Raw genomic sequence first — 26,096 nt, forward strand, 5'->3', positions numbered from 1 at the left:
ATTTACTTATTCATACAGAACTGGGGTACAGGCCAGAGATGCGGAGGGTGAGAGAATTCACCAGGGACAGAGTGGGGAGCAGAACAGGCAGATCAACGAAGTACACTGCTGAGGGGAGCAGTGGGTGCGTCAGGAGAGGTCTGCCACACCATGTGGATCTCCTCCGGGGCAGGCGGGAATCGAACTCATGCTGAAGTGGCTTAAGCTTCTTAGTGCAGTGCTTTAACCCGCTGCACCACCAGGGAGGGCCAGAACTGGACTTTTAATGGTGAACTTAATATACACATTTATCTGTATCAATGCACACTTAAACTTATATAGTGCCATAGTGTAATGATACTTCACTAGCAACAATCTGAAAATAAATTAAATAAGGACTTAATCATCAACAGTAAAAGTCAATCATTAAAACCTATGGTTCAAGATGATCAGATCAAGAAAAATTCTATGACTTAAGACTATGACTAAAAATACAGGTACCTATATTATTTTTACAACTCATATATTTAAAATGTACTTATTTACAATACTAAATAAATAATAGGAAGGGAAAAAAAACTTACTTGGCCATAAAACTATATCAGGAACTCGCTGAAACATTCCTTCCCTGAGCAAAAATATCTCATGAAGACAATGACCTGTTTCGTGGATTAAAAAAGAAAATGCAAAACCATCTTAAATTATAGAAAGTTTAAAGATAAAAATAAATGACACTTATATAAAGTTGCTTACCATGAGCTCTAAATACTCGATCAATTGCTTCTTGTGAATATGAAATATTAGTTTTTTTAAGGTCATGGAGAAAATCTTCATTTACAATAGAAGGAGGTGTATCACTAGGATTTAAGGATGCCTGGGGGAAAAAAATGGTTTCTTTGATTTATTCCTGGAAATGAATTTTAATTACCTTTGTTAAAAACAATGTCTACAAAATGTAAACTTCTAAAAACCCAAACTATAGATAGAAACATAGAAAAGATACCATATAATATATATATGGAAGTCAGCTTGTGACAGTAACAAATTATAAATGGCCTGTGACACATTATAAAATTCTTGAGTTTCCTCTTTTGCTTCTATGATCCACATTTTCTTTATTTCTAAAGACTGTTAGTCAAGCACAAGGAAGAGAGTAAAGTCTCAAATCTTCAATTTTAAACTAAGGTGGCAGGGAAAGCTACTTAACTTTTTTTCATTATCTATATATGAAGTTTATAATTTCTTGTGTTTCAAGTACCATTTAAAAATGATCAGCAGAGACACTCCCTGGTGGCGCAAAGAGTTAAGACCCAGCACTGCAAGCAGGCTGCAGCCCCTTCAGAGGAGTTAGATCCCAGGCCACATGGCAGGGCAGACCTCTCCTGACCCACCCGCTGCTCATCTCAGCAGTGTACTTTGTCGATCTGCCTGTTCTGCTCCCTACTCTGTCTCTGGTGATGCCTTTCACTGCTCCAGCACCTCTGGCTTGTACCCCAGTTCTGTATTAATAAATAAATGAATCTTAAAAAAAAAAATCTGCAGGGATGAAGCCACTAAAAGAAAAAAATTATATATATATATAAAAATGATCAGCATAAAGTCTCATAATAAAATAATACATTTTTATACAGGGTTGCTTTAGAATTGACAACATGCTTATAAAATTGATGGTTATGTCAACCAATATAACAGGAAAACAATCTTCAGCTCTGAAGCTATATGACATTGGGTAACTCCAAATTCTGTTCTTCTTCATTTGTTAAATAAGATTATTACCATCAAAGTTATACAACTATCAGATTTAGTACAAAGTTAATTGTACAGTTTTCTTGACTAGCACCTAAAATCATGGATAGCATATATGAAATTATAAACAGCTGGTCTTTCAACTACTTAAAAAAAGATACTATGATACAGAATTTGGAAAAAAAAGAAATGTAAGAATATGTAAAGAAAAATATCTCCTATTTATAAAGTGTTTAAGTCTTTATTAAGGCTCTATATTTAATACTCAAGTATGTATAACTAAATTATACTTTGATTTATGATAAATATTTAATGCATGCCTACTATACGTTAGGCATTTTTTCCAGGTCTAAGGGATGTAGTAGTAAGAGAAGTACACAGGAAAAAAAAAATGATCTAAAGGAATTTATATTATAAATGGAAGAAAGTGATAAAAAAAATCCCAAAATATTTTTTCTTATTTTGTTGATATAAAAATAAAAAAGACTTTAAAAAAATCATATAAAACTTTTACAGTTTCTGAATATATGGATTACATCTAAATAAAAAAAAGAATTTAATATAGTTGAGAGAGAAAGAAATGAAAGATCTAAGAAAAGTTAACAGAATTTCATTTGGAAGGAATATGAAATAGTTGTTTAGCCTCATTAAATTAGAATAAAATGTGGACTTATAAATAAATCTACAACATACTCACTGAATTATCTAGTCTTTAATAACATGTTGGATGTAGTGAAGAAGATAGTGTCGTCTTAGCGACTACATTTATGGAATGTATATCTTGTTAGACAGATGAAGAAAATACCATGCCATAGCACTATAATTATAATTAAAAATATGTCAAATATAAAGAAATGTTAGTTATTTCAATTAATTTAATATAAATACATTTAAAGTTTTCTAATCCTGCTTTCAGAAATGTAGTTACATGAGCAAACTCTAATTATATTTTCTACTGCTCACACCCTCATCAAATTTTTATGTTTTTATGTCTTCAAAAGTCCTAAGTATTTTGACAATTAATGCAACATTACTTTTTACTTTAAATAATTGTATATTTAACCAAATCAATAATTTTGTAATAGTAATAATTAATAATTTCATAAGTCAATTTAAATTAATTACTCAGTCTATTAAGTACCAAAAGAACTTATATAATAAGAACTTATATTTTTGTGACAAAATATTCTGACAGAATAAACCTATTTGAAATAAGTTTAAACAGAGATAATACCCCCACTTCTCAAATTAGGATAAATGAAGTTCAGAGAGAATAAAAGCTTTGTCAATTAAGTTTCAGATAAATTGTGAGATGAGAATTTAGATCTGTGATGCTAAAAAAAGGGTCCCCAAGAAACCTAACAAGGGACTAGTATAGCTAGCAGACTTTTTAACAAAAAAGTAACAACACATTAAAACAACTATACTGAATAATAAAGATAAGTCTGATTAATTTGATTAACTTGAGGTTTAAAAGCAAACACAAAGAGTTAAGCAATTTAGTAGTCACCGTATTTACTTACTTTAGAGGTAGTTTTATGCTCCATATTTACTCCAAGGGTATTTTGGATCCATTCTCTAAAAGTTGGTAAAATCATACCACTGAGAGGATACCTAAGATAAAAAGAAGGTAAAACATTAAAGCTAGGTATTTTCATTTAAGTGTAAACCCTATATTCTGCTTCTAGTAATGGTCAAGTAGTTGCTAATTGCTAGCAACAGTCCTCCCACACGTAGCTTTAAATTCTGAATCAAAACAAAACAGTTAATCTATCGGAAGGCAGTACAGGCTGACCCAAAGCAGGCAAGCAAAGTTAAAGTGGTATTGGGAAAAGGAATTGGCAACACAATGATTTCCAATTTGATTTTGTTTTTAAATAAGTTTTGGCTTGAGATAAAGGCACAGCTAGTACCTCAAAAGGAAACAAAACTTCAGAAAACATACAGCATTCTTATTCTAAGACCACTGGATCCCCTTCACTCTAAATTCCTCCAAACAATATTTAAATACAAGTTTTGTTTTCCACCTATCGTAACCTCAAAAGTATTAACAAGTGTCCCACACACTGGAAAAGGGATAATCTAACTATAAATTAATTAACTGGGCTTGTAATCTCTAAAATGAATCATTTATAAAGTAGAGAACATGTAGTTAGACCTCTGCAACCTGGTCTATTCTGGGAAAACTGACATATCAAATGCCAAACACCCAAAATAAGAACCCGGATGGAACAACTAGTTTGTAAGTAGTGGTATCCTACAGAATACAGTGAGTGTTTGCAAGGGCACTGTGCTGGAGCAGAAGTGACAATTCTCCCCATCTTGTGAAACAGAGATGCTGTAACTTCAAGACCCAAATAAAGAAAAAGATAAAAATGAAGAAAGTGTCTGAAAAGAGAAGAAAATGACTTCTCAGGTAAGATTATTCTCCCATCTCCTGTTACCAGAAGATTTTGAAAAATCAAGCTCTACATAAATACATTTCTACTTTATTAGGCATCATTCTATTTAAAACATAAAATGTTCAATGCTTAGAACACTGATTCTATAATTTTATTTTACATCACTCTTCATTTTGGGTATTTTTTTTGATGCTATAATTTTAACCAGAAATCTCTTTTACTTGAATTTATAAAATTTCTCAACTAATCCTCTACCAACATGCTGCCTAGTCAATTTAGGACTATGATATTATCACAGATAATTCTTATTTTTCCTATTAAAAAGCAAATGTCAAATATACAACTTTACACCTTATCAAAGTTAGCTCCCCGCTAATACTCCTGAGGTTTTATTTTAAAAAATGGAATAATGGTGTTGCAAAGAAAAAGAAATAACCTTCTCATGTTCAAATGAATAAAACTTCCTTGCTGATATTTCAATAAACTGACATACCATTACATACTTGATTCAATTTTGACCTTTGTTTTCAGGGTCAATATTCAATTATTACATATTTGTACTCATTGTCCTTCTAAAAGTTATATCAAAATCCAATAGACAAACCCAAAACACCAACAGTGGCAGGGTCAACTGCTGCCTAAAACTAAGACTCATTTTACAATTCTTTCTGCATCTGGAATAGCATTCTTTAGAATTCTTAACATATTACCAAAGATTTTAAAATGTGAAAGTTATCACACAAAGGAACTGACATTTCTCATCACTTCTTCCCTAGTATATCTCAGAAAGCTAATTTTAAAAATACTGCTTACACTCACACAGACCTAAAAATTTTCACCTCTCATAATAACCTAAACCCAAAAGCAAATTCTCAAAATTGAAAGTACAGGTACTTTTAACAAGTCAATGGTGTGAGGATTTGAAGGTTGGGTGACTGTAGGCATTGTTTGGATCCTGATTCAAACCATCTACAGAATGCATCTTTGAGACAATTGGAGAAATGTGAATGTGGACTAGATAATCAGATATAAAATTCAGTCTTTGGACTTTATTTTTTAAGGGATACATCTCTAAACCCTGAAATGTTATATCATCAGAGTTTTAAATACCACAGAAAAGAAGAATTATAGCAAAATGTTAATAACTTAAATCAAGAAAGAGGAGCCATTTAATTAGCTTACCTTTTTATATAAGCTTATGTTTGGCATTTACGTTTTTTGCCCAGGGAATGGGGGGTGGGGAGGAACAAATAAAAGAATAAACAAACCAGTTACCTTTTCCCAGTCAACTCAAGTTGGCCTTTCTTATTTAAGAAGAACTTGGAATCATTATATCCCCATCCATTCCATTTCATAACTTCTTGCCTAATAAAAAGAAAAATACATAAAAATGAAACCTGTGCTAAACATCTCAAAATCATGAACTTAAAAGACTTTATCCCACTAATATTAGTTTAAATGAGTACATAACAACTATCTACATATTAATGTTACTAACTATAGAACTACTCTGATGAACAGCACCTACCTCACCAAGGGCTACAAACACTGGAATTTAATGCATTCAAAAGAAAAAGAAAATGCAAAGAAAAAATGCCTTAGAGTATAAATATTTCATTTTCTACATGTTATAGACTAACCTAAAAGATACTATAATTAGAATTCACTTAACAGAATCAGAAACAGTATTAACTATAATCCAATTTCTCTTAATTTTCCTTTCCTGCCTCCCTATACAAGGAAGGAGGTCTTCTGAAAAATCTTTACAGAAAACCTCCTAACTAATGTCACCATTGATAATCTTTTTAAAGTACTACACTTCTTAAAAGTAGAGAGGTTACCATTTGTTTTGCTTTTTGCATAATTATATTCACTTCATGCTTAGGAAGTATAGCTTAGTATTTTATTTCCATCATAGTTTACTTTAGAAGGGCACATGTATATTTTAATGAACTTTGTTTCATAATACATACATTACTTTTTCTTTGTGAAATGAAAAGTTAGTGAATTCAATCATTCGCTCATGAACATTTAATTCATTGTCATGAATTCTCTATAAAACAGCAGTTTGGGGGCCCTCCCTGGTGGCACAGTGGGTTAAAGTACAGCACTAAGAAGCTAAAGCCACCTTAGCACAAGTTCAATCCCTGCCTGGAGGTGATCCACATGGTGCAGACTTGTCGTGACCCATCCGCTGCTCCCCTCAACAGTGTACTTCATCAATCGGCCTGTTCTGCTCCCCACTCTGTCTCTGGTGAAGCCTCTCACTGCCCCTGCATGTCTAGCCTGTACCCCAGCTCTGTATGCACAAATAAATCTTTTTTTAAAAAAGTTAGCAGTTTGGTATTTCAAAAATAGGTGTAAAAATACCACTATGATCTTGCTTTGTTATTACAACCACAAGACACGGGGAAATTATTTCAGTACAAAGTGGCATGTTCAACAAAACTTAACGAAGAATCATTTTCTTAAATTTCTGCTTAGAATTTTCAAAAATTATTTCCTGGTGGACAAGTAAATTAAATCTGATTATAAGCTCTTAGCACTTCAGAAGAAAAAAATTAATCAAGGTAAACAAGCAGGAAGTACCTACTGCTATCCACTAAAACCTGAAGATATTTATATACTGAAGAATAGTTGGTCTTAAATTTCTAGTAGGGTAATAGCCTAAAGAACTTCCATGTTTTCAAATGTAGGCTAATTTAGCTTTTTCTACATTTGCATTTCAATCTATGAAAAGGCCTTTAGTATATTTATATCAACTTTGGAGTCTTCCCAGACATTGCACTGTAAGCATTTGGAATGTGTTTGCAGCCCCAAATAAAGCATTATGTTGCTTAGCTGGTATATAATCAAAATCTAGGTCAACTCAAAACCAATCTTCTGATATCTTCAAGTATCACATGAGTTAAATTAAAAGTAAGTAAATTTCTTTGGTTTTTGGTTTTAAACTTCTATACACATACATCCCCTCAGATGATTAATTTACTTTATGACAGTTAAACACAACTATGTAATTATATTAGCCTTAAAAAAATTTCATGTAGGCCCTCCCTGGTGGCGCAGCGGGTTAAAGCACAGTACTGAGAATCTGAAGCCACTTCCGCATGAGTTCGATTCCCGCCTGCAGCCTGCCCCGGAGGAGACCACATGGCGAGCCAGACCTCTCCTGACCCGCCCGCTGCTCCCCTCAGCAGTGTACTTCGTACATCTGCCTGTTCTGCTCCCCACTCTGTCCCTGGTGAAGCCTCTCACCGCCCCTGAGCCTCTGGCCTGTACCCCAGTACAAATAAATAAATCTTAAAAAAAATTTCATATATAAAAAATAAAAAATATAATAAGTAAACTGAAGGGCATTATAGCATTAACATTTAATAATAAGAGTAAAAATTTACAGGGCAATAAAGTTGTGAAGCTAAAATTTCATTAGAAACAACCCTATCCTACTACTTATTTTCCAGATGAAGAAAGTAAGCAAACTTGTGATTTTTCTTCTTTAGCGAGTTAACATCTCATGTTTAAGTCATGTTCAGTAAATCATGCCTTCAGATAACCAAAATGACTTAAAGGAATGCTTCCTACATTACATTAATATTTTTCAAAGCACAATTACATTTATTATTACAGTCATTCTTCTGACACGATAAAGAGGAAAAATATTTAAAAATCAAGGAAAGTGGTTTTATGAGTAGGCCCAATGCCCTTCCTTCATTGACAATGTTAAGAATTCTACTATGCAGAATAATGATGCAAAGCACAGCAAACGATATGGAGAAAGATCAAAGAACCAGCAACTTGCATAAGACAGATAAAAGGGTTCAATTCTAAATTAACCCTAGATCAAGTAACCACACTGATCTCTCAAATTATCCAATTCTTAGAATTAACTACACCAAATTTAATGTATTCAAAATAAAGACCCATTCCCCTTCCACCTTGTTTAAAAAAAGAAAAAAGTTGGCTTGATTTTACTATAGGAACAAAAGAAATTTCACACATTTACACATCCATCATAGTACCAAATGGTGAAAAGGTGCATGGTATTAGTTGACAGAACAAAAGAAACTAGAAACAAAACAACATCACATATACACAAGGTGGCAGTATTCTACTATGATATATACATATTCAGTATTTTGTATTTCTTAGTGCTGTTCACCCAACTTTTTAACTAAAATATTCAGCCTTGGGAAAAATTTCCTTCGGGAAAATTGCCCATGTAAGTCCCCACCTGCATTAATATAGTCAGGTTACTATTCCTCTAATTGTAATAAACTGCAAGTACCCTGATACATAAAAGCATTGTTTTCTACATTATCTAATTATTATTAATTTGTCCATCATTTGCATAACTATATATGTGTACATGCTTCACTGACCCTCTACCAAAACTCTATTGCCAAGTCCTATCTATCCTTGTCTTCGCCCTTTCCCTCTTCCCCATCTACTATTATTTCTAATCATGTCATTTTTCATTGAAAAATAAACATGCTTTAAGTTGCTTTTATTTGGGTTTACAACAAAAAAGTTCTGCTAGCTGGTAGCTAAAATAAAAGAATGTTTTCCAATATAAAACCAGTAACTGGAATTATCTAATTCACTACTTAGTTCAGATGAAAACCAATTTTTTATCTTTTCCAATTGAAACAATGAAAAAAAGATTATATGAACTCATAGCTTTTGAAAAATAAAAACTTAAGTATGCTACTTAACTCCTGAGGCTAGATTCCTAATTAACAAGCTCAATATCAATTAAATTCAAATTGATTCCATATATAATACAGTAAGTAGATGTTAAAAATAAAGTCTTTCAAGAATTTTTAAGTATATACCAATTAAAATCCTTACTATTAGACTGTGTACTTAACAAGACACAGAAAACCTAGTGAAAATCATAAATGTAAAAATTAAAAGTGATGAGAAAAAGACCAAGAGTTGATCAATGAAACATATATCCCTGAAAAAATATGTACTACAAAAATTCCTACACATGAAATAATATTCTTATTGGCTTCATTTAAAAAAAAATTAAATAATGCCTATTTCATACATTTGTTTTTGCTTCATAAAGCTAATAACATGTACAGAATAGCTAGTAGTGCCCAGCAAAAAGAGGTGCTAAATAGCTGTTAACATTATTTTAATGGGCAATGATAAAAAGACCAGAATAATCATATGCCCTCCTACCAAAGTTAATTTATAATATTAATATACTCAGTAACACAGTATTGCATAACCAAAAGTTGCTGCAATCTTAGAAGTTGTCATCACAAGAAGAAAAATTATGGTGATTCAGCATATCAACTAGACTTATCTTGATGATCATCCCATAATATATACAAATAACAAATCATGGTATAAAACTGAAATGTTGTATGTCAATTTAAAAAATAAGTATTAGCAAACTATTTCTTACTTGTTTTGGAAAAATAATTGCAGCTAAGTTCCCATCAGAAATACAAAGTCCAAATGAGGGACAAAAACTATAGAATATTAATTCTAAATTCCAAGTAATCTTCTGCTTATGCTTCATTTCCCATAGAGAAGAAATGGCCAACTGAAATGACCAAAAGGCATTACTCTTTTCATCATCTATTAGTTTATTGACATTCTAGTTAACTTGAGCCGCTAACAAGGGCAATTAAATGAATCAGATTACCTTTAAACATGATTGACTCTGGGACCATAACATGATGATGTTTTTGGACAAGTCAACAAAATAATATTCTTACCCTCTAGACAATGAGGCATCTTGCAAAAACCTGGACAGTGTCATGTAGGATACTTTAAATTTAACATGAAGCTCAATCTTCTTTTAACATTCCCATTTCAAGTTTTAAACCTCTAGTTGCCATAACAAAAATTTGGCCATTAAATATAGGCTATTATTCCTCAACTTCCTAATTTTTCCCCAAATATGACAGCATAAAATGAATTAAATGTAAGATTTAAGACACAAAAAGTTGTTAGCAAAAATATGGAGAAAAGGAACCCTACAAGTTGTCAACTCCTGAGACAATATTCAGGATAAATTTATACACCCTTCCATTAGGGAATATATTTGCTAGAGTGTGTGGATCACTGTCCAAGTAGATGGAGGTATCACTAGAGAAATGAGTAAGTGGCAAATAAATTCTGTGAAATACAATGAAGCAATCCGAAGCTGTAAGGTAGGTAAGTAAGTACATAGGTAGAGAAAGAAACAGTATTTTCTTAACTGGTGAACACAAAAGGAAGAATAAGAACATATATAGCATAATACCATTTAAGCTAATTAAAAAATTAACAAGGATGTTTTAAAAGTAAGTAAATAAAAAGACATACAAAACATTCTGTATGCCTTTTTATCATTCTTCTTATTTTAAAGATTTATTTATTTATGCATACAGAACTGGAGTATAGGCCAGAGGTTCAGGGGTGGCGAGAGGATTCACCAGAAACAGTGGAGGGCAGGACAGACAGATCAACAAAGTACACTGCTGAGGGGAGCAGCAGGCGAGTCAGGAGAGTTCTGCCGTCATGTCGAAATCTCACCTAAGTGGCCATGGCTTGGCTTAACTTCAGAGTGCAGTGCTCCAACCCTTCAAGCTACTAGGGAGGGCCAGCCATTTTATCATTCTGTAAGCTTTTAACATGCTTTAAAAATGATGAACACTAACTACTTCTAAACAAAATTGGAAAAAAATATAGTTCTAATAATGATAAAAACTAATATGCAGTACAATTAGATGAGAATATTAAGGAAGAAAACGTCAAAAAATCTGAGAATTAATCTTAAGGGCCTATAAAGTAGGAAGTGAACAGAAGAAAAGTCAGTGAAAGCATAGCCATAAAGATAGGAAGAAACCTAGATAATGCAAGCAGGAAAAGATAAAAAAAAAAAATGAATGATCCAAGAGGAAAATAAATAAGATACCTGGTGAATTATGATAAAGAATCATCAATGATTTCCAGACTCATTCAAGAGCCTAGACAAGAAGTCATCAAAAGAGATGAGATGGTCTGGCTGTGACAGCTAACAAAGCAAGAATAGCCGGAGTTGGTTCAGTTCAAATTCAGCTGCTTGGGTAGCTATTTTTGTACTAAAATCTCTACCACTTCTTTCCCAACAACAGCTGATTAAAGCAATATGACATGTGGCCCAGCTACTGGGTACAAGGGGGTTTAATTATTCTCTGATACTGGCTCAATATCCTGGAGGAGTACGGTGGCCATATTTTACCATTTTTGGATAGAAGAGCAAAAAAGGCAGATGTATTCAGGAAAACATGCAGCAGATACTAGCAAGAAGTAATGCCAGTAAGTAGATGGCTTTCTTAGGAGTTCCTCCTAAGTCAAATTGCATTCCTGACCTTAGTTCTCCGTCTTTATTCTTGTAATTCCCCCTTTCTGTTTCATCTTGGCTCAAAAGTCCTTTTGTATCCAAAAGTCCTACTTAACAAACATATTTTAAAAAGATAAAACAAGAAATCCTTTAAGAAAAAAGTTAATGTTTGCATAAAATGTGAAGATAGGCACAGTGAACTAGAACATACTTCCTGAAAATAATGGAGATGAAAGGTAAGAACTTGGAAATAAAACCAAATCAGACTAGCAGTCTAATAGTTACGCTGTGAATTATCATAGTTTATGAAGAAAAAGCAGACAAGATAGTATCTAGAAATCAAGACCAGGGCCCTCCCTGTGACACAACAGGTTGGGGTACAACACTATGAAGCTATCAGGAGCCACTGAAACAGGTTCAATCCCTGACCAGGGAGATGACCCACACAGCGTGGCAGACCTCATCTGTCTCAACTGCTGCTCCCCTCCCCCTCAGCAGTGTATTTCAGAAGGTCTGCTTCCCACTCTGTCTCTGGTGAATCCTTTTATCTCCGGCACCTCTGGTCTGTACACCAGTTCTTGTATGTATTAATAAAATTAAAAAAAAAAAAGAGACCAATAGAGAAGAAAAGTAGAACTTTTTAAATAAAAATATGTAATTTTAAACTTTTACTTCAAAAGCAATTACCACTATGTGAAAACACCAAGACATCCACATATCCAATAATTAAAAAAATATGAAAATGGAATTCCAAGAGCTAAAATTATTAATTCAAAAATTATCCCATTAGTGATTGAAAGCTAATACAGGAAATTTTACTTCAAAAATTAAGCAACTGATTTTCTTTAAAATGCATCAAAAATCGATAGAGTAATGGTAATTAAGATATTACATATCTAATAAGCAATAGTAGTAAAATGTTAATGGTAAACTCTAGGTAAGTTGGTAAATATGTTTATTATAAAATTCAATGCAATACATATAAATTTATCAAACTAATATGTTGGGAGAAAAAGAAAAATTGCTGACACCATATATAAGCCATAAAATGCATTATCCCATATAAAGGGATTTTTCAGTAAGTAGGAGATAGTAAGTAGGAGTCATCTGAGTAAGCATGTAGTGTACATTAGTTACTTGTAATAGCACGTGGTTTAAACTGGCACATTTAAGATATGTTTCAGCGATCCCTCCTTAACACCGCAGCCAGGGGTAAGCATATTTTCAGGACATCCTGTGGCCATATGTTGGTTTCCCCTTCACAACTCAGGCCAAAACATCTAATTTCTTTTCACCCGAATTTCTAGAAAGCTGTTTTCTTACATTATAAAGTATCGGTCTGCACAGTGAGTTCTTCCTTCTCAAATTCTACTCATTTTCAAATCATTCTTCTTGATGACAATTAAGTACGAACAGCAACTCTTTAATTCCTGCCTCTGCCCCCTGATATAAATGGTGTATTCTAATGCTCTTTGACCAACTAAAGTCTTTTTCTTTTAATGTGCCTTAAGAAAATTTTTAAGAACTTAATTGTAAAAGGTTTACCATAGCATTCTTTATAATAGAGAAAAATTGGAAGCAAATATAAAGCTGTACTGGTTTGAGCCAGTATATAACATTTGGACTATACTAGACTAGAAAGCTATATACAAAATAATAAGGAAAAAATGATGTTTTCCAGAGATCACTACTCCATGACTTTCCACATGTCATATCTGTCAAGATGTTACAGATGTTATCTCTTACTTAGTTTGGATACTTTTCTTCATCTTTATCATCTACTATTCTCTTATTTTTTCTGCAACAAAAATATATAACATTTCAAAACTATTTATCTCTCCACTTTTTATAATTGTAAAATAATTACTATATATCTACTGCTTACCAGAGTGAGAACCCATCACAACATAACCAATTGTATACCATATTCTCTCTACCCTAATTTTTTTAAATCTACTCTCACTCAACTGTTCTGATCAATGTTTTACCTTCTGATTTAGAATTTTTGTGTAACATCTTGACACAGAAATCTACTCCCCCAATTCTTTTGGTCTGTTTATTTAAAATGAAGTTGTCCTTCCACTGCTATAACAATCATCACCTCCCATAATACTGTCATCACACACAACACCTTGCAGTAACAGGAGAAAGCACAGTCTTCTTGGTAGGGCTCCCATCCTAGAAGGCAAAAACTGTGCTAATCCTCCAGTACTTAGCACATAGAAAAAACTAAATGAACTGCCAACAAACATGGGTAGATGAACTTTCAAGCACATGAAGAGATGGTGGGAGTAGCTAACTTAAATGAATTAAAGGCTCCATGTCTAGCTATTACATTAACATAAAATTTTAGTTACTGTTCATATATGAAAAGTGGAGGAAGAGGTAACACAATAAACCACTGCCCCTCCAACCAATTCTCCAAAATAAAATGAAAAGGTCCCCAAAAAAATAGATTCTAAAACCAGATTTCAAACATACAAGTCTATCCAGATGATGACACAAAGAAAGAAGTATTAGTTAAAGAGTGCAGCGCAGCAGGTTAAAGCACAGCACTAAAAAGCTAAAGCCACTTCAGTATGAATTTGATCCCCAGGCCCTGAGGTGATACACATGGAGTGGCAGACCTCTCCTGACCCACCCACTGTTCCCCTCAGCAGCTACTTCCTCAGACAGCCTGCTCCCCACTCTGTCTCTGGTGAATACTCTCACCATGCCTGCAACCTCTGGCCTGTACCCCAGCTCTGTATGCATAAATAAATCCTTTTTTTTAAAAAGATTTATTTATTTATGCATACACAACTGGGGTACAGGCCAGAGATGCGGCGGGTGAGAGGATTCACCAGGAACAGAGTGGGGAGCAGAACAGGCAGATCAACTAAGTATACTGCTGAGGGGAGCAGCGGGTGGGTCTGCTGCGCCATGTGGATCTCCTCCAGGGCAGGCGGGAATCAAACTCATGCAGAAGTGGCTTAAGCTTCTTAGTGCAGTGCTTTAACCCGCTGTGCCACCAGGGAGGGCCTGCATAAATAAATCCTAAAAAAATTTTTTTAAAAAGTGCAGCGTGAGTAAGAGACCATGGTCAAAACCAGAACAGACAATACATTAGAAGCTGAGGTTATAAAGGTTTAAAGTTTTAACCGTGGTGGGTGTTGGGGGGAAGGATTTGAACTGATCTCAGTTATACAAGCGGTTCTCGTTAATCTCCTAATATTTCCCTTAGGATTGGTGCACACACTAATCTCTATCTGGAACACTCATTCATCTAGATATCGATACAGCTAAATTCTCTCAAACCCTTCTAATGTTTGCTCAAATATCACAATCTCCAGTATCAGTCCATTTAAATTGTGAACACTACCTTATTACTCTGCTTCACTTTTTCTTTTCGCTATAGCACTTAATGCCTTCTAACACAATTAGCGAATTATTTGCTTATAATCTTTAATTAGCCATTTCACCCATTAGAATGTAAATTCCATGAAGGCATAGATCTTTGCCCAATTTGTTCACTGATATAAGCCAAATACAAGAACACAAGTAACCGATAAGTACTCTTTGATGCATAAAATGAATCTGTAAAAAGGTTTTGAAGGAACAATGAACAGGACTTGGTGATATCAATGTAGAAAAAAGTTCTAAGGTCCCTCCCTGGTAGCGCAACTGGTTATGAAGCTATTGCAGTCACTGCAGCACGAGTTCCATCCCCAACCTGGGGGTGACCCACATGGCGCAGCAGACCACTCCTGACCTGCTGGCTGCTCCCCTCAGCAGTGTATTTCAGTCAATCTGCCTGTTCTGCTCCCCACTCTGTCTGGTGAATCCTCTCACACCTAAACCTCTGGCCTGTACCCCAGTTCTGTATGTATACATAAATAAATCTTTAAAAAAAAGTTCTAAATTTCAAATGAAAAATCTGGATTCAAATCTAAGCTCTCTCACTTACTAACTAGCCATGATTATATTCTAGCAAGTTGTTATGAACTTAATTTATTCATCTGTGAAATGGGTAGCTGTAAAGCTCAGATGAGATCAACATATATAAAAGGAGCAGAGTAACTGAAGAATTCATTACATTAAACAAATTGATTCAAAAGAACATTTAATCTTAAAAGAACAAAAAGATGTTCAAGAGGAAGGATTGAAGAATGTGATTAAGGGACTGGGGCTAATAATAAGAGAAGAAATCCCAGAAACTTAACTTCACTTGGGAATAAGTTTCATGACACATGTTTTGCCTAAAGTCACTTTTCAGAGAACCTATGGACCATGTTAAGTGAGGAATTACTGTACTATTCACTAGTGAGGACAAACAAAATACAACTAGATACTACCTGAGATTAAATACCACAAACATGATACAGAGGGAAAGGAGCCAGACACAAAAGCATACACACTGTGTGATTCCATTATATAATTTCATTTATATAAATTTCAAAAGAAATCCAGGAAGTATAGAAGATTATGCTAATTGAAATAAGTCAGAGGAGAAAGCAAATACTAGAACATTTCACTTATCTGTGGAATATATAGAACCACAACAAAGGAACAGACAAAACTAATCAAAGCAAACCCTTGAAATCAGACTGGAAAACTGAGGCTACCCAAAGAGGAGATTGAAGGGGCGGGGGTAGGTGTGTGTGGGGGGGGGGGTGTTGAGTAACAAGGCATAGGGGCCTGGTGGACTGCAGTGGGGCATTAGGAGTGTTTTGGTGGTCAGTATGGTGTAGTAAAACACATCTGAAGAGGTGTGAACCTCTACTTTTAATACATTCACTACTGCAAACCAGCATAACCCACACATATACAAATAAGTAAATCCATGCTAGAAATCAAGATAGTTACCTTAGTGGGAAGAAGCACTGGAAAGGAGTATGCAATGAGGCTTTGGGTATCAGTAAATGATGTTTCTTAATCTAAACACCAAATGAATATTCAATTAAGGAAAGTAATTAAACTATAAACTTATGATCTGTATACTTTTATAATAAATTATGTAATAATTCAAAAAAGTTTAATAAAAAATAGTATATATACAAATACTTATAACTATTCAAGTAAGTTTTTAATTCATACACCACTGCTAATTAACTCAGGACCACCGTGCTGCATGTTCTATACTTTGAGAAGCATGTATCAAAGTAAGAGCATGTTCTGGGAAAAGCAATCATTCTTGTCAGTAGCACAAGAGCATAGCAGGTACATAGTAGATATAAGGAAATAAGAGAGGGGCCTAGAAAGCCTGATTAGGACTTTAACTGCCCTACCAAGAAAACTGTAAAACCATCTAAGATGTTCAGTACACAAGGGGATAACACAAACCAATGATGTAGGTAGAGGACTTTACCTACCATAGATTTTCAGTCTTACCCTTAGTTTCTCCAAAAACACTAGCAATACCTTCTTTATCTGGGTTCCAGCTTCTCAATGTGGAGAGCCTTCAGCAAGAGCAATAGTCCTGGACTGTCCCCAACCCTCACACTCATTCTTTCTCAAGGAAGGAAGGATTTACCTAATCAGTGAATTTTGAGAGACGGCACTAAACATCGGAGCAGCCCTTCCTCTCTCTTTAGAAATCTGTACCCTACAGAAAGGTCATACTCTAATCTTTCAATGCCATGTATAAAGCTTAGAGGAGCTGGTTAGGTACTTCCAGAGAGGCTACTGTGATCCACATTACCTATGTCTAATTCTATTCGGGGTAGATTAGGTAGTCCAGCTCTCAGCCACGTGTTCCATGTGGCTTCATCAATAATATAGTTGGCATTTTTTACCAACATCAATTCATAATCCATGTCTTAATTCTCAACTTACTCTATTACTCTAAAATTAGATGTGAGACAATGACATAATTAAATATTAGCCCTCAAGCCCAACAAATAAAGAATAGTAATAGGAGCAGACAGGCTACTGCTTCATGAGATAATAGTCAACTCTATTCAGAATTCTTTAATTTGGTTTGGGGTTGAAATGAACACACTTAACTATCGATTAGCCAAAGTTGTCTTATCAGTAATAAAATAATAAAACTGAAAGGCAAAATGCTTGTTTAGCACTTATTTTGGAATTGTTCCATCAATTATCCTGACTGTAACTACATTCCATTTGCATGGAAAGTAGTTCCATGAAGCCTAAAAACAAATCACTTAATCTAGTTCTAAATATAAATGACCAGAGGACAGATGACTCTAGAGTAACTTCCTGATATAAGAAACCTAGCAGAAGGTGCTGTCCACCTCAAAATGGCACTGGTAATCTAAGAGAAGCAGGATACCAAATAACCATGCAGTCTAGGTGCATTCACAGTCCCAAAACAGGTAACTTAGAGAAGGTCAGTAAATCCCCATGACCTCTTCTCTTCAACTACTTTCTCCTCTAATTTTGAAATCTCCCACATTTCTCTTCAGCTTTCCCCTTATTTTTAATACAGTCTTCTCCTACATGTCAAACAACAAAATTCATTCACAAATGGAAACAAATTTGTCCATCCTTTTAAAACATGTTAAACATCCTACAGCCTGCTTCCTAATTCCTGTTTCTTTTCTTTATCAGTGTGGTATTTCCTATAGCAAATGGCCACATGTATTATATTTTCTTGAATTACATATTTTATTGACAAGATCATATAGTTTATAATTTATTCAGTAAGTAAATATAAACTAATGCCTTCTTTTTTTTAAAAGATTTATTTATTTATGCGTACAGAGCTGGGGTACAGGCCAGAGGTGCAGGGACAATGAGAGGAGTCACCAGAGACAGAGTGGGGAGCAGAACAGGCCAACCAACCAAGCACACTGCTGAGGAGAGCAGCGGGTGGGTCAGGAGAGGTCTGCTGCTCCATGTGGACACCTCCGGGGTGGGGATCGAACTCATGCTGAAGTGGCTTCAGCTTCTTAGTGTTGTGCTTCAACCCACTGTGCCACCAGAGGGGTCCTGAACTAATGCCTTCTTAATGAAATGATTCTCTGTTTGACATGATATACTTAATTATAAACAGTTTGGAATTTGCAAAAGCAACTTGATGAACACCATGTAAATAATGCTGTCCTCCACTTCTGCTCCCACCAGAGAACATCATCTTCAACTGCAGCAATACTGAGTAGAGAAAGGTACACAGCCTCTATGACAAAAAAGAGCAGAGTTGAAATGATGTCTCTTTCATTTATAGTTGCATGACCTGAAGCAAATCAATGTCGCTGAACCTTCACACATTCCACACACACATTCAGCTATAACATACAAATCATACCACCTAATTTTCAGAGCTGTTGTGAGAATTAATGGTAGTAGTATACAAACAGCCTCTGCACAGTACCTGGTATAGTAGATCTTAAAATTCTACTATCTCTAGAATTCCTAGCTAAGAAGTCAAAGTAGGTTAAGTGTCCCTTTGCATAACTTCTAAAATCAATTCTAAGTCATAAGTCAGGTCACTTGCACAAATACCCTTGTTGTAGAAATGTTTCAGTTGTCAGGGCTTTCATGAAGATCTGCTAGAAAACATTCCCACGAGTTTAATTCATGATTCAGTTTTTTTCCTTTTGGAAAACACATCAAGGATTCCAGTAGATGTTAAGTGATATATTATTTTTCAAAAAGTTGTATGTATAAATACAGAACAAGCAAATAAATTAAACAATCAGTAGCAAGCTCAGATATTCTTTTGCGCTAAACGATAAGAGCTTACAACCGCCATAAAAACTGGCATAGGACACTTTGAGTCCTATGGCAAAACAAAACCACAATGAGGTTTGAGTTAAAACTACAATTGAGAAAGCCATTCACTATTAAGTGACAAATGTCAACCAAGTCTGTTCATTTTTTTCCTTCTCTTTTCCATAGCATTAGTCTTTTTTTAAAAAGATCTAAAACCAAGGCATAAAAATGTTAATTGATATTTATTATGAGTTCTAAGAATATAAAACTGCATTCAGAACTAGATCAAAAAGAAACTGCTCATAGCACACACTTAAAGAGTACAAAAGTCAACTCATTATCAAAGCTATGCTCAGCAAATCCAAATAATGAGAATATATGTTTCTGGGGAGAAGTAATTAGAACCAATAAAGAGGAGACAATGTGACAAGTACAAGTTTTGGTCTAATATCCCCTGAAACATCCACTATCCTGAGAACTCTGTCATCCCTATCATGTTTTCACAGTATCTAAATCATCATGGGATTTTGTCACATGATCTTAAGTATCACTTACCCTAATGCACTAACTTCCCAAACTCAATCTATGTTTTCATCTCCATCCTCAGTGCCAACATCTTGGTCTAATCCCTCTTTAACTTGTAATGTTCTGCCCCACCAGTCTCCCCTAACTGATCTCCCTATGCCCATCCTCCTTCTCCAATACATTCTTAACATTGCAGCTGGAGCAATTTCTCTCAAGCCCAGGCCCTATCTAATTGTGTCCCTCCCCAGCTTAATTCGTTCAAGGATTCTCCATTTGCCTCATTTTTCATTTATCACCATATGACATATTATATTACTTGCTTGTTCAATATCTCAATTCAAATATGTTTCATTAGGTAGAGTCTTTGTTTGCCACTATATGTTACACAGTAAGCACTCAGACATGCACTTATGAATGAGTGACTTAACAGTAATGAATGGACTGATGACCTGCAAGCAAAAGGGCTCCATGACCCTCCAATTCCCTTCTCTTTTTCATTTTACTCCTACCTCTACCAATACCAAACCGTTCAGTTACTTAAACACAATATGCCCCCTTGCCTTTGCACATGCTGTTCCCTTTTACCTTGAATACAAACTCTCCTCACCATCTAATCAACCTGCGATGTGAACATCCATATTTTAAAACTGTCCCAGAAAGCTTCCTCTATCCCTTAAAGTATATACCACTCTTTATTCCTTTGTGCATTTCTATACAGTGGTTCCATCAAAGCGTACTAGAATGTACATCTCCCCTACTAGACTGTTCTTTCTTCACAGTCAAGAACTACTATTTATCACTTCACCTCCAGTGCCTAGGATAATACCTGCCATACACTAAAAAATGTGAGTAATGTATGGAGGACTATTCTGTAAGAGAATATGGAATTTCAAGAACTCATTCCTATGATTCTATAGTAAGTAATTACAGCCCATGAGATCATCCAAGGTAATGAAAGAAAGTTTTACAAATAATACACATCACCAAAGAATTCCAACATAACTGATAGAGAGTCACATTCACACGTTGTTGGGTATACATGCCATCATTTGCATTGCCTTTAGGTTCAGCTGTGTTGTTGCCAAACTTCAGTGAGGTTATACAGTAGAAGTAGAACTTCCCCATGAACAAGGAGATCACTCCGAGGAAGCTTTTGCTTTTCCATCTAATACAAATGTTTATGTTCCCTCATATTTTGATTCAAATTTATAAATAACTTTTTAAATAACTTGACAGGACTAGATTTCACCACTGGCCACATCTAACTAAGCCTGAGCTGAAAACCACAATGCATTTCTGTCATCAATCCATTACAGTTGTCTTGTCTTTGGAGTAGTTACACAGGGACAAACTCGTGGACCAGTAATGGTCAGCCAAGGAAAACCTCACCCCAGCATGCCTTACAAACATTATTTTTTTTTCTCTAAATGCTTTAGATGAAGGCCATTAGTCCAACCACAGGGTAACACCTGTCCTACCTGCTTAGTTCTAAGAACACAAACCTGCATATAACTGCACAATCACAGCAAATGTATAAAAGTGAATACAACAAATGTGCAAGACACCACCAAGAAAAGTTAAATGTTTTAAGCCCTAAGCCCATTATGGTATATAACATCGAGTGAAGTGAGAAGTCAAGATGTGATGTTTTCATCCTTCCCTACCACACCACACAGTAGAGTATGGCAAATTTTACCTCCTAATATTTTTTCAAATAGGTTGCCTACTACCATTATTATGTCTTGGTTAAGAATCATGTCATTTCTCATCAGGATTATAGTCTCCTAATTTGTGTCTATCGTTGAATTCAATGAAAATTTCACCTACCACTGCAGAGTGTTTATGTAACCAGCATAGCACTAAGCAAGTGATCACCTAACTCTATTTGCAACAGCGCAAAGAAAGAATTTCTGTTTTTCTATTCACACATAAGGGGAATGAAGCTCTGGAAGAAGTAATTCGTCCAAGGTCACACAGCTGGCAACTGTGCAGTTAGGAATTCAAACTCTGATAAAAGTACTTACACATTGGGCTCTCCCTGGTGGCGCAACAGGTTAGGATGCAGCACTGTAAGCTAGCCGCAACTGCTTCAGTGTCAGTTGATCCCCAGCCCTGGAGGGGGACCCACATGGCGTGGCAGACCTCTCCTGACCCCGCCCGCTGCTCCCCTCAGCAGTGTACTTTGTCGATCTGCCTGTTCTGCTCCCCACTCTGTCTCTGGTGAAGCCTCTCACCGCCCCAAGCCTCTGGCCTGTACCCTAGTTCTGTATGAATAAATAAAGCTTTAAAAAAAAAAGTACTTACACATTATATGCTAAAATGTATATATACCTTTAAATCAGTCCTCAGACCTTTCCAAAAAAAAGGTAAATGTAATCATGTTTTGCCCCACATAAAATCCTGCAAACAGGACCAGTCTTTCCAGTCCTCATCCTGTCATCCTCACCCCCTCATGCACACTTAACACCTTGCAATTTCCTAACCAATCTCTCATTGTTTTACCTGTGAAAACAGTTTTCCTCTTTGGCAGGCTACTTCCAACACAAGCTTCCAAGACTTATGCAGATAATCTTTATTCTGGGAAGCTTTTACTCTAAGACATCACCCAAAATTGAATTAAATGACCATTTGCTACAGTTAATCAGATAAATTTCTAATCATGCTATATCATAACTTTACCTTACTAACCTATTAGTTCTTTATGAGTAAATAGTGAACTTTTAAATCTCTGTATTGCCAGTACAGTGTGTAAGTAGTAAAGGAAGTTTTCATGAATGTAAAATTAATAATGTGTGATTCATTAGAAGCAATACAGCTCAGGAACTTGACACAAACATCAATCTTATGTGCTTTCAAATCTTAACCCTCAGGTATATAACATACCTGCCAAGTCTGCAGCAAGAGTTTCTAAATCTATTTTATTTCTTCATCTGTAAAATGGGAGATAATTGTACATACTTCAGAGTTAGGAGAAGAGTAAAACTAACAGATTTATAGCACAATCTCTGGCACACTGAAAACAAACGTGAAACTTAGCAACATTCCCCCCTCCCAAGTTTATCTATCATGATAAATCGTACTCAGAAAATAACTTCTAGTAGCTTCCGTAATATTTTAAGAATTCTCAAAAAAAAAATCGGAAATCAAGATCTCTCATAAACATCTTAAACCACAAACGTGGGTCTTTCAAAGCTTCTGGTTATGCCCAAGCAAAGTAGCTACCACTAACTAGTTTAGCGATACATAACTAGTAACTAAATCACTAATGTCTGCAGATTTCGCTTCGAACCCAACAAGCCTTGGCTTCCCTTCTCTCCTGCTCCTAAGCAAGGAAAACCAACCCACAGAAATCAGTCAGCGCCTTCCAGGAAACCACCAATTCCAGCAACCAGCGTGAATTAGAAGAGATCAATACTGTCATCTAGCACAAATCAAAATCTCAAAGGATCATGAGAAAATTCCTTCTGTCCATTCCAAGACCTTAGTTTCCAAAGTATAAATGAAAGATAATTAATTCCTATCATTAGGAACCCCAGAAAAAGGGTCCCCTTCTAGCCAATCCCAGTAAGAGTTCTTCAGATACTGTTACTCCAAAATAGTGACCAAAGCTCACCATTCTATCCATACAGGGTCTCGTGCACTCTTTCCTGAGAGATGGGTCGACATCCTTTAAGGGACCGGATGCCTCCCTTCCCACCTGACCGGTGCCCTCCCGCAGCACAGGCCCGGCCTGGTTCCCAGCTGCCAGCTCACTCCACCCGGCCGCTACTCACCGCTTCTTAGGGATGGTGCCCGACTCCTGCGCCGCGGGAGTCGCCGCGGGCTCCGCCGTGGCCGCCGACGCGGTTCTCCGCGCTTTGCACTCATTGGTACTCAGAGCCTCCCGCGGCCGGCCCAGCAGATGGCCCGAGAGAACCCGCAGCCTCCGCCCGGCGCGGTCCCGCTCAGCGTCGCGGTCCTGGTCCGTTCCAGGGCCGGAGCCCGCGCCAGCACTCGTCCCGCCGGCTGCAGCCGCCGCCTCCGCCATGGCTTCCGCCTTGTGCCGCCGCCCCGGACCGCTGGGCGCGGGTGAAAGGTCACTCACAGCGGCGCCCGGCGCGACCATTCGCTGCAGCGCATCCCGGCAGCCACTGCGGCGACTGGGCGGCGGGTGCCATGCGCCTGGAGCTTCACATTCTCAGCCCCCGCCCACCGCGCCCGCCCGCCCCCGGCGGTCACGCCTCGGACTGCCAGCACCTGCTGAGTTTGAGCTGTCTCGGGGTTGGCCCACCCGAGCCGGACCAGGAGGCAAGCCACCAGCATCCTCGAGGTACCCCAGTACCCTGAGGGGTGTGATCTGGACCTCACCTGGACAGTGCGGCTCGAACTGACAACCGGAACCAGCGCCATCGTTTACTTGTGTGAGCTCTTACTGTAGCTCCTTGTCCCCGGGAGGTCACAGAAGTTACTCAAAACTGGTTGCCTGTAACCGCTAGAGCAACTAGGTATCGCTTGCTCTCGCCTATTTCAAATCTGGCACTATGAGTAATGCTAGATGACAAGTAAGTAATCTCTATTGATACTCGGCCTGTGAATACAGCTAGTAAGTGCTGGAGAGAAGTGGTAACATAAGTTCTCTTGCCATTCCTTAATGGATATTGTGCTCTTCTTTAGTCTAATGGAGGCAACCTGTTTTATTGCTACAGATGAAACTGCCCAACATCTGTTCTAAAAACCTCTTAGTTATTTTACAAATTAACTTCGTTCAGAAGGATGACACTTGGTGAAATTAAAGACACTCATAGAACTGTTTTCCAGAACCATTTTTACACAGGGTTAGATGTTATTTTACAAACCATCCTGCAGACTTATCCATCAGAAGTAAATTTTCCTTTCCTATAATGTGCAGTTCAAAGATAAGACTTGGGATTGGTAAGAGAAAGGATTGTCATAAAGGCACTTTGGCTGGTAGTGTGAGGGGTCAAAGCACAGCACTGTGAAGTTCTTCACAGCCACTGCAGCACAAGTTCAATCCCCGGCAGGGAGGTGACCTACATGGTGTGGAGGACCTCTCCTATCTGCCCGCTGCTCCCCTCAGCAGTGTATTTCAGTAGATCTGCCTGTTCTGCTCCGCGCACTGTCTCTGGTGAAACCTCTCACCATCCCTGCACCTCTGTACCCCAGCTCCTATGTGTAAATAAATAGATCTTTTAAAAAAAAAAAAAGTATTGTCATAAAGATTTCAAGCCATAGCAAGTCACCTTTTCTCTTTTAACTTAATTTTATTATATTTTAAAGAAACAATAGGGAGCAGGACAGATCTACAAGGTACACTGCTGAGGGGAGCAGTGGGGGGAGACAGGAGAGATCTGTGGCCCGATATGGATCACCTCCAGGGTGGGGATCTATCTACCAAGCCCCAAGTGAGGGGCTTGGCTTGGCTTAGCTTGGCAATGCAGTACTCCAATCTGCTGGCCACCAGGGTGGGCCCCACCTTTTTTTCTAATGTAGATTCTGTGAAAGCATTAAGTAACTCCAGGAGTTATTCAATAGTTCTGAGGAAGTTAAAACAGTAGTGAGGAGAACTTAATTTTTATGCCAGGTCTCCAGGTCTTAAGAAATAATCCAGGGCCCTCTCTGGTGGCTCACTGGGTTAAAGCATAGTTTTAACATTGCTTCATACAGACTATGAAGCAGTCTGTAGCCACTGCAGCCCGAGTTCAATTCCCTGCCAGGGAGGTGACCCACATGGTGAGGCAGACCTCTCCTGAACCTGCCCACTGCTCCCCTCAGCAGTGTACTTCATCAGTCAGCCAGTTCTGCTCCCCACTATGTCTCTGGAAAATCCTCTCAACCTTCCGTACCTCTGGCCTATACCCCAGTTCTGTATGCATAAATAAATAAATCTGTTTTTAAAAAAGAAATAAATAATTCAGCATTAAATATTCATTTTAACTCTAGAATTACTGAACCCAACTCCAGTTTAGCTGCTGCTTCTAGCTATTGTATTCTTTTAAAGGGGGAAAGCCAGTGGCTATTTCAAATGTACTAATGGTAAATAAAGGAAAGGGACATATGTTACTGGATGTTTTAAGGAGAATGGTCCTAAAGTTTCAGAGTCCAGCAACTCTCTATTCTTAGAGCTTCCTACAACCTTTACGGACATTACTAGAACAGCACTAAAACACTAGCACATTTACTTGCAATCATGTAAAATTCATGAATTTATTGCCAAAATACTTTAACAGTAACAACGTCCTCAGAATCTTTTTTGGATGAAATTTGGTATTTTTTCTTGACTCTCAGAGCTCAATATAATGCTACTAATTTTTAAATGCTAACACTTTTAAAGTGTTATATATAAATTTATACATATTTATATATAGCTAAATGATTTCTTTAAACTTGTCCACATTGAGCAATGGACATGCTTCTTGTCAATTCTCAGGAGGTAAAACATAAATACTGCAAATATCAACAGAAGA

The 26,096-nt window shown here is 36.6% G+C and overlaps 1 protein-coding gene across 1 annotated transcript in view; it reads right to left on the minus strand.

Annotated features, from left to right (window-relative positions):
- The window catches only part of AGPS (alkylglycerone phosphate synthase), a 92,296-nt gene extending 68,497 nt beyond the window's left edge, over positions 1-23,799 (minus strand). Inside the window, exons 1-5 of the mRNA XM_004674493.1 lie at positions 23,406-23,799; positions 5,403-5,492; positions 3,249-3,339; positions 733-853; positions 564-638 (exon numbers count right to left, since the gene is read on the minus strand). Coding sequence (XP_004674550.1) covers positions 564-638; positions 733-853; positions 3,249-3,339; positions 5,403-5,492; positions 23,406-23,737 — 709 coding nt within the window. The 5' untranslated portion in view covers positions 23,738-23,799. The remainder of the gene's footprint in view (positions 1-563; positions 639-732; positions 854-3,248; positions 3,340-5,402; positions 5,493-23,405) is intronic.
- Positions 23,800-26,096: the final 2,297 nt, after the last annotated feature.

This window comes from Condylura cristata, unplaced genomic scaffold (genome assembly GCF_000260355.1).
Source record: "Condylura cristata isolate star-nosed mole 26May11 unplaced genomic scaffold, ConCri1.0 scaffold00002, whole genome shotgun sequence".
Classification (NCBI taxonomy): Eukaryota; Metazoa; Chordata; class Mammalia; order Eulipotyphla; family Talpidae; genus Condylura; species Condylura cristata.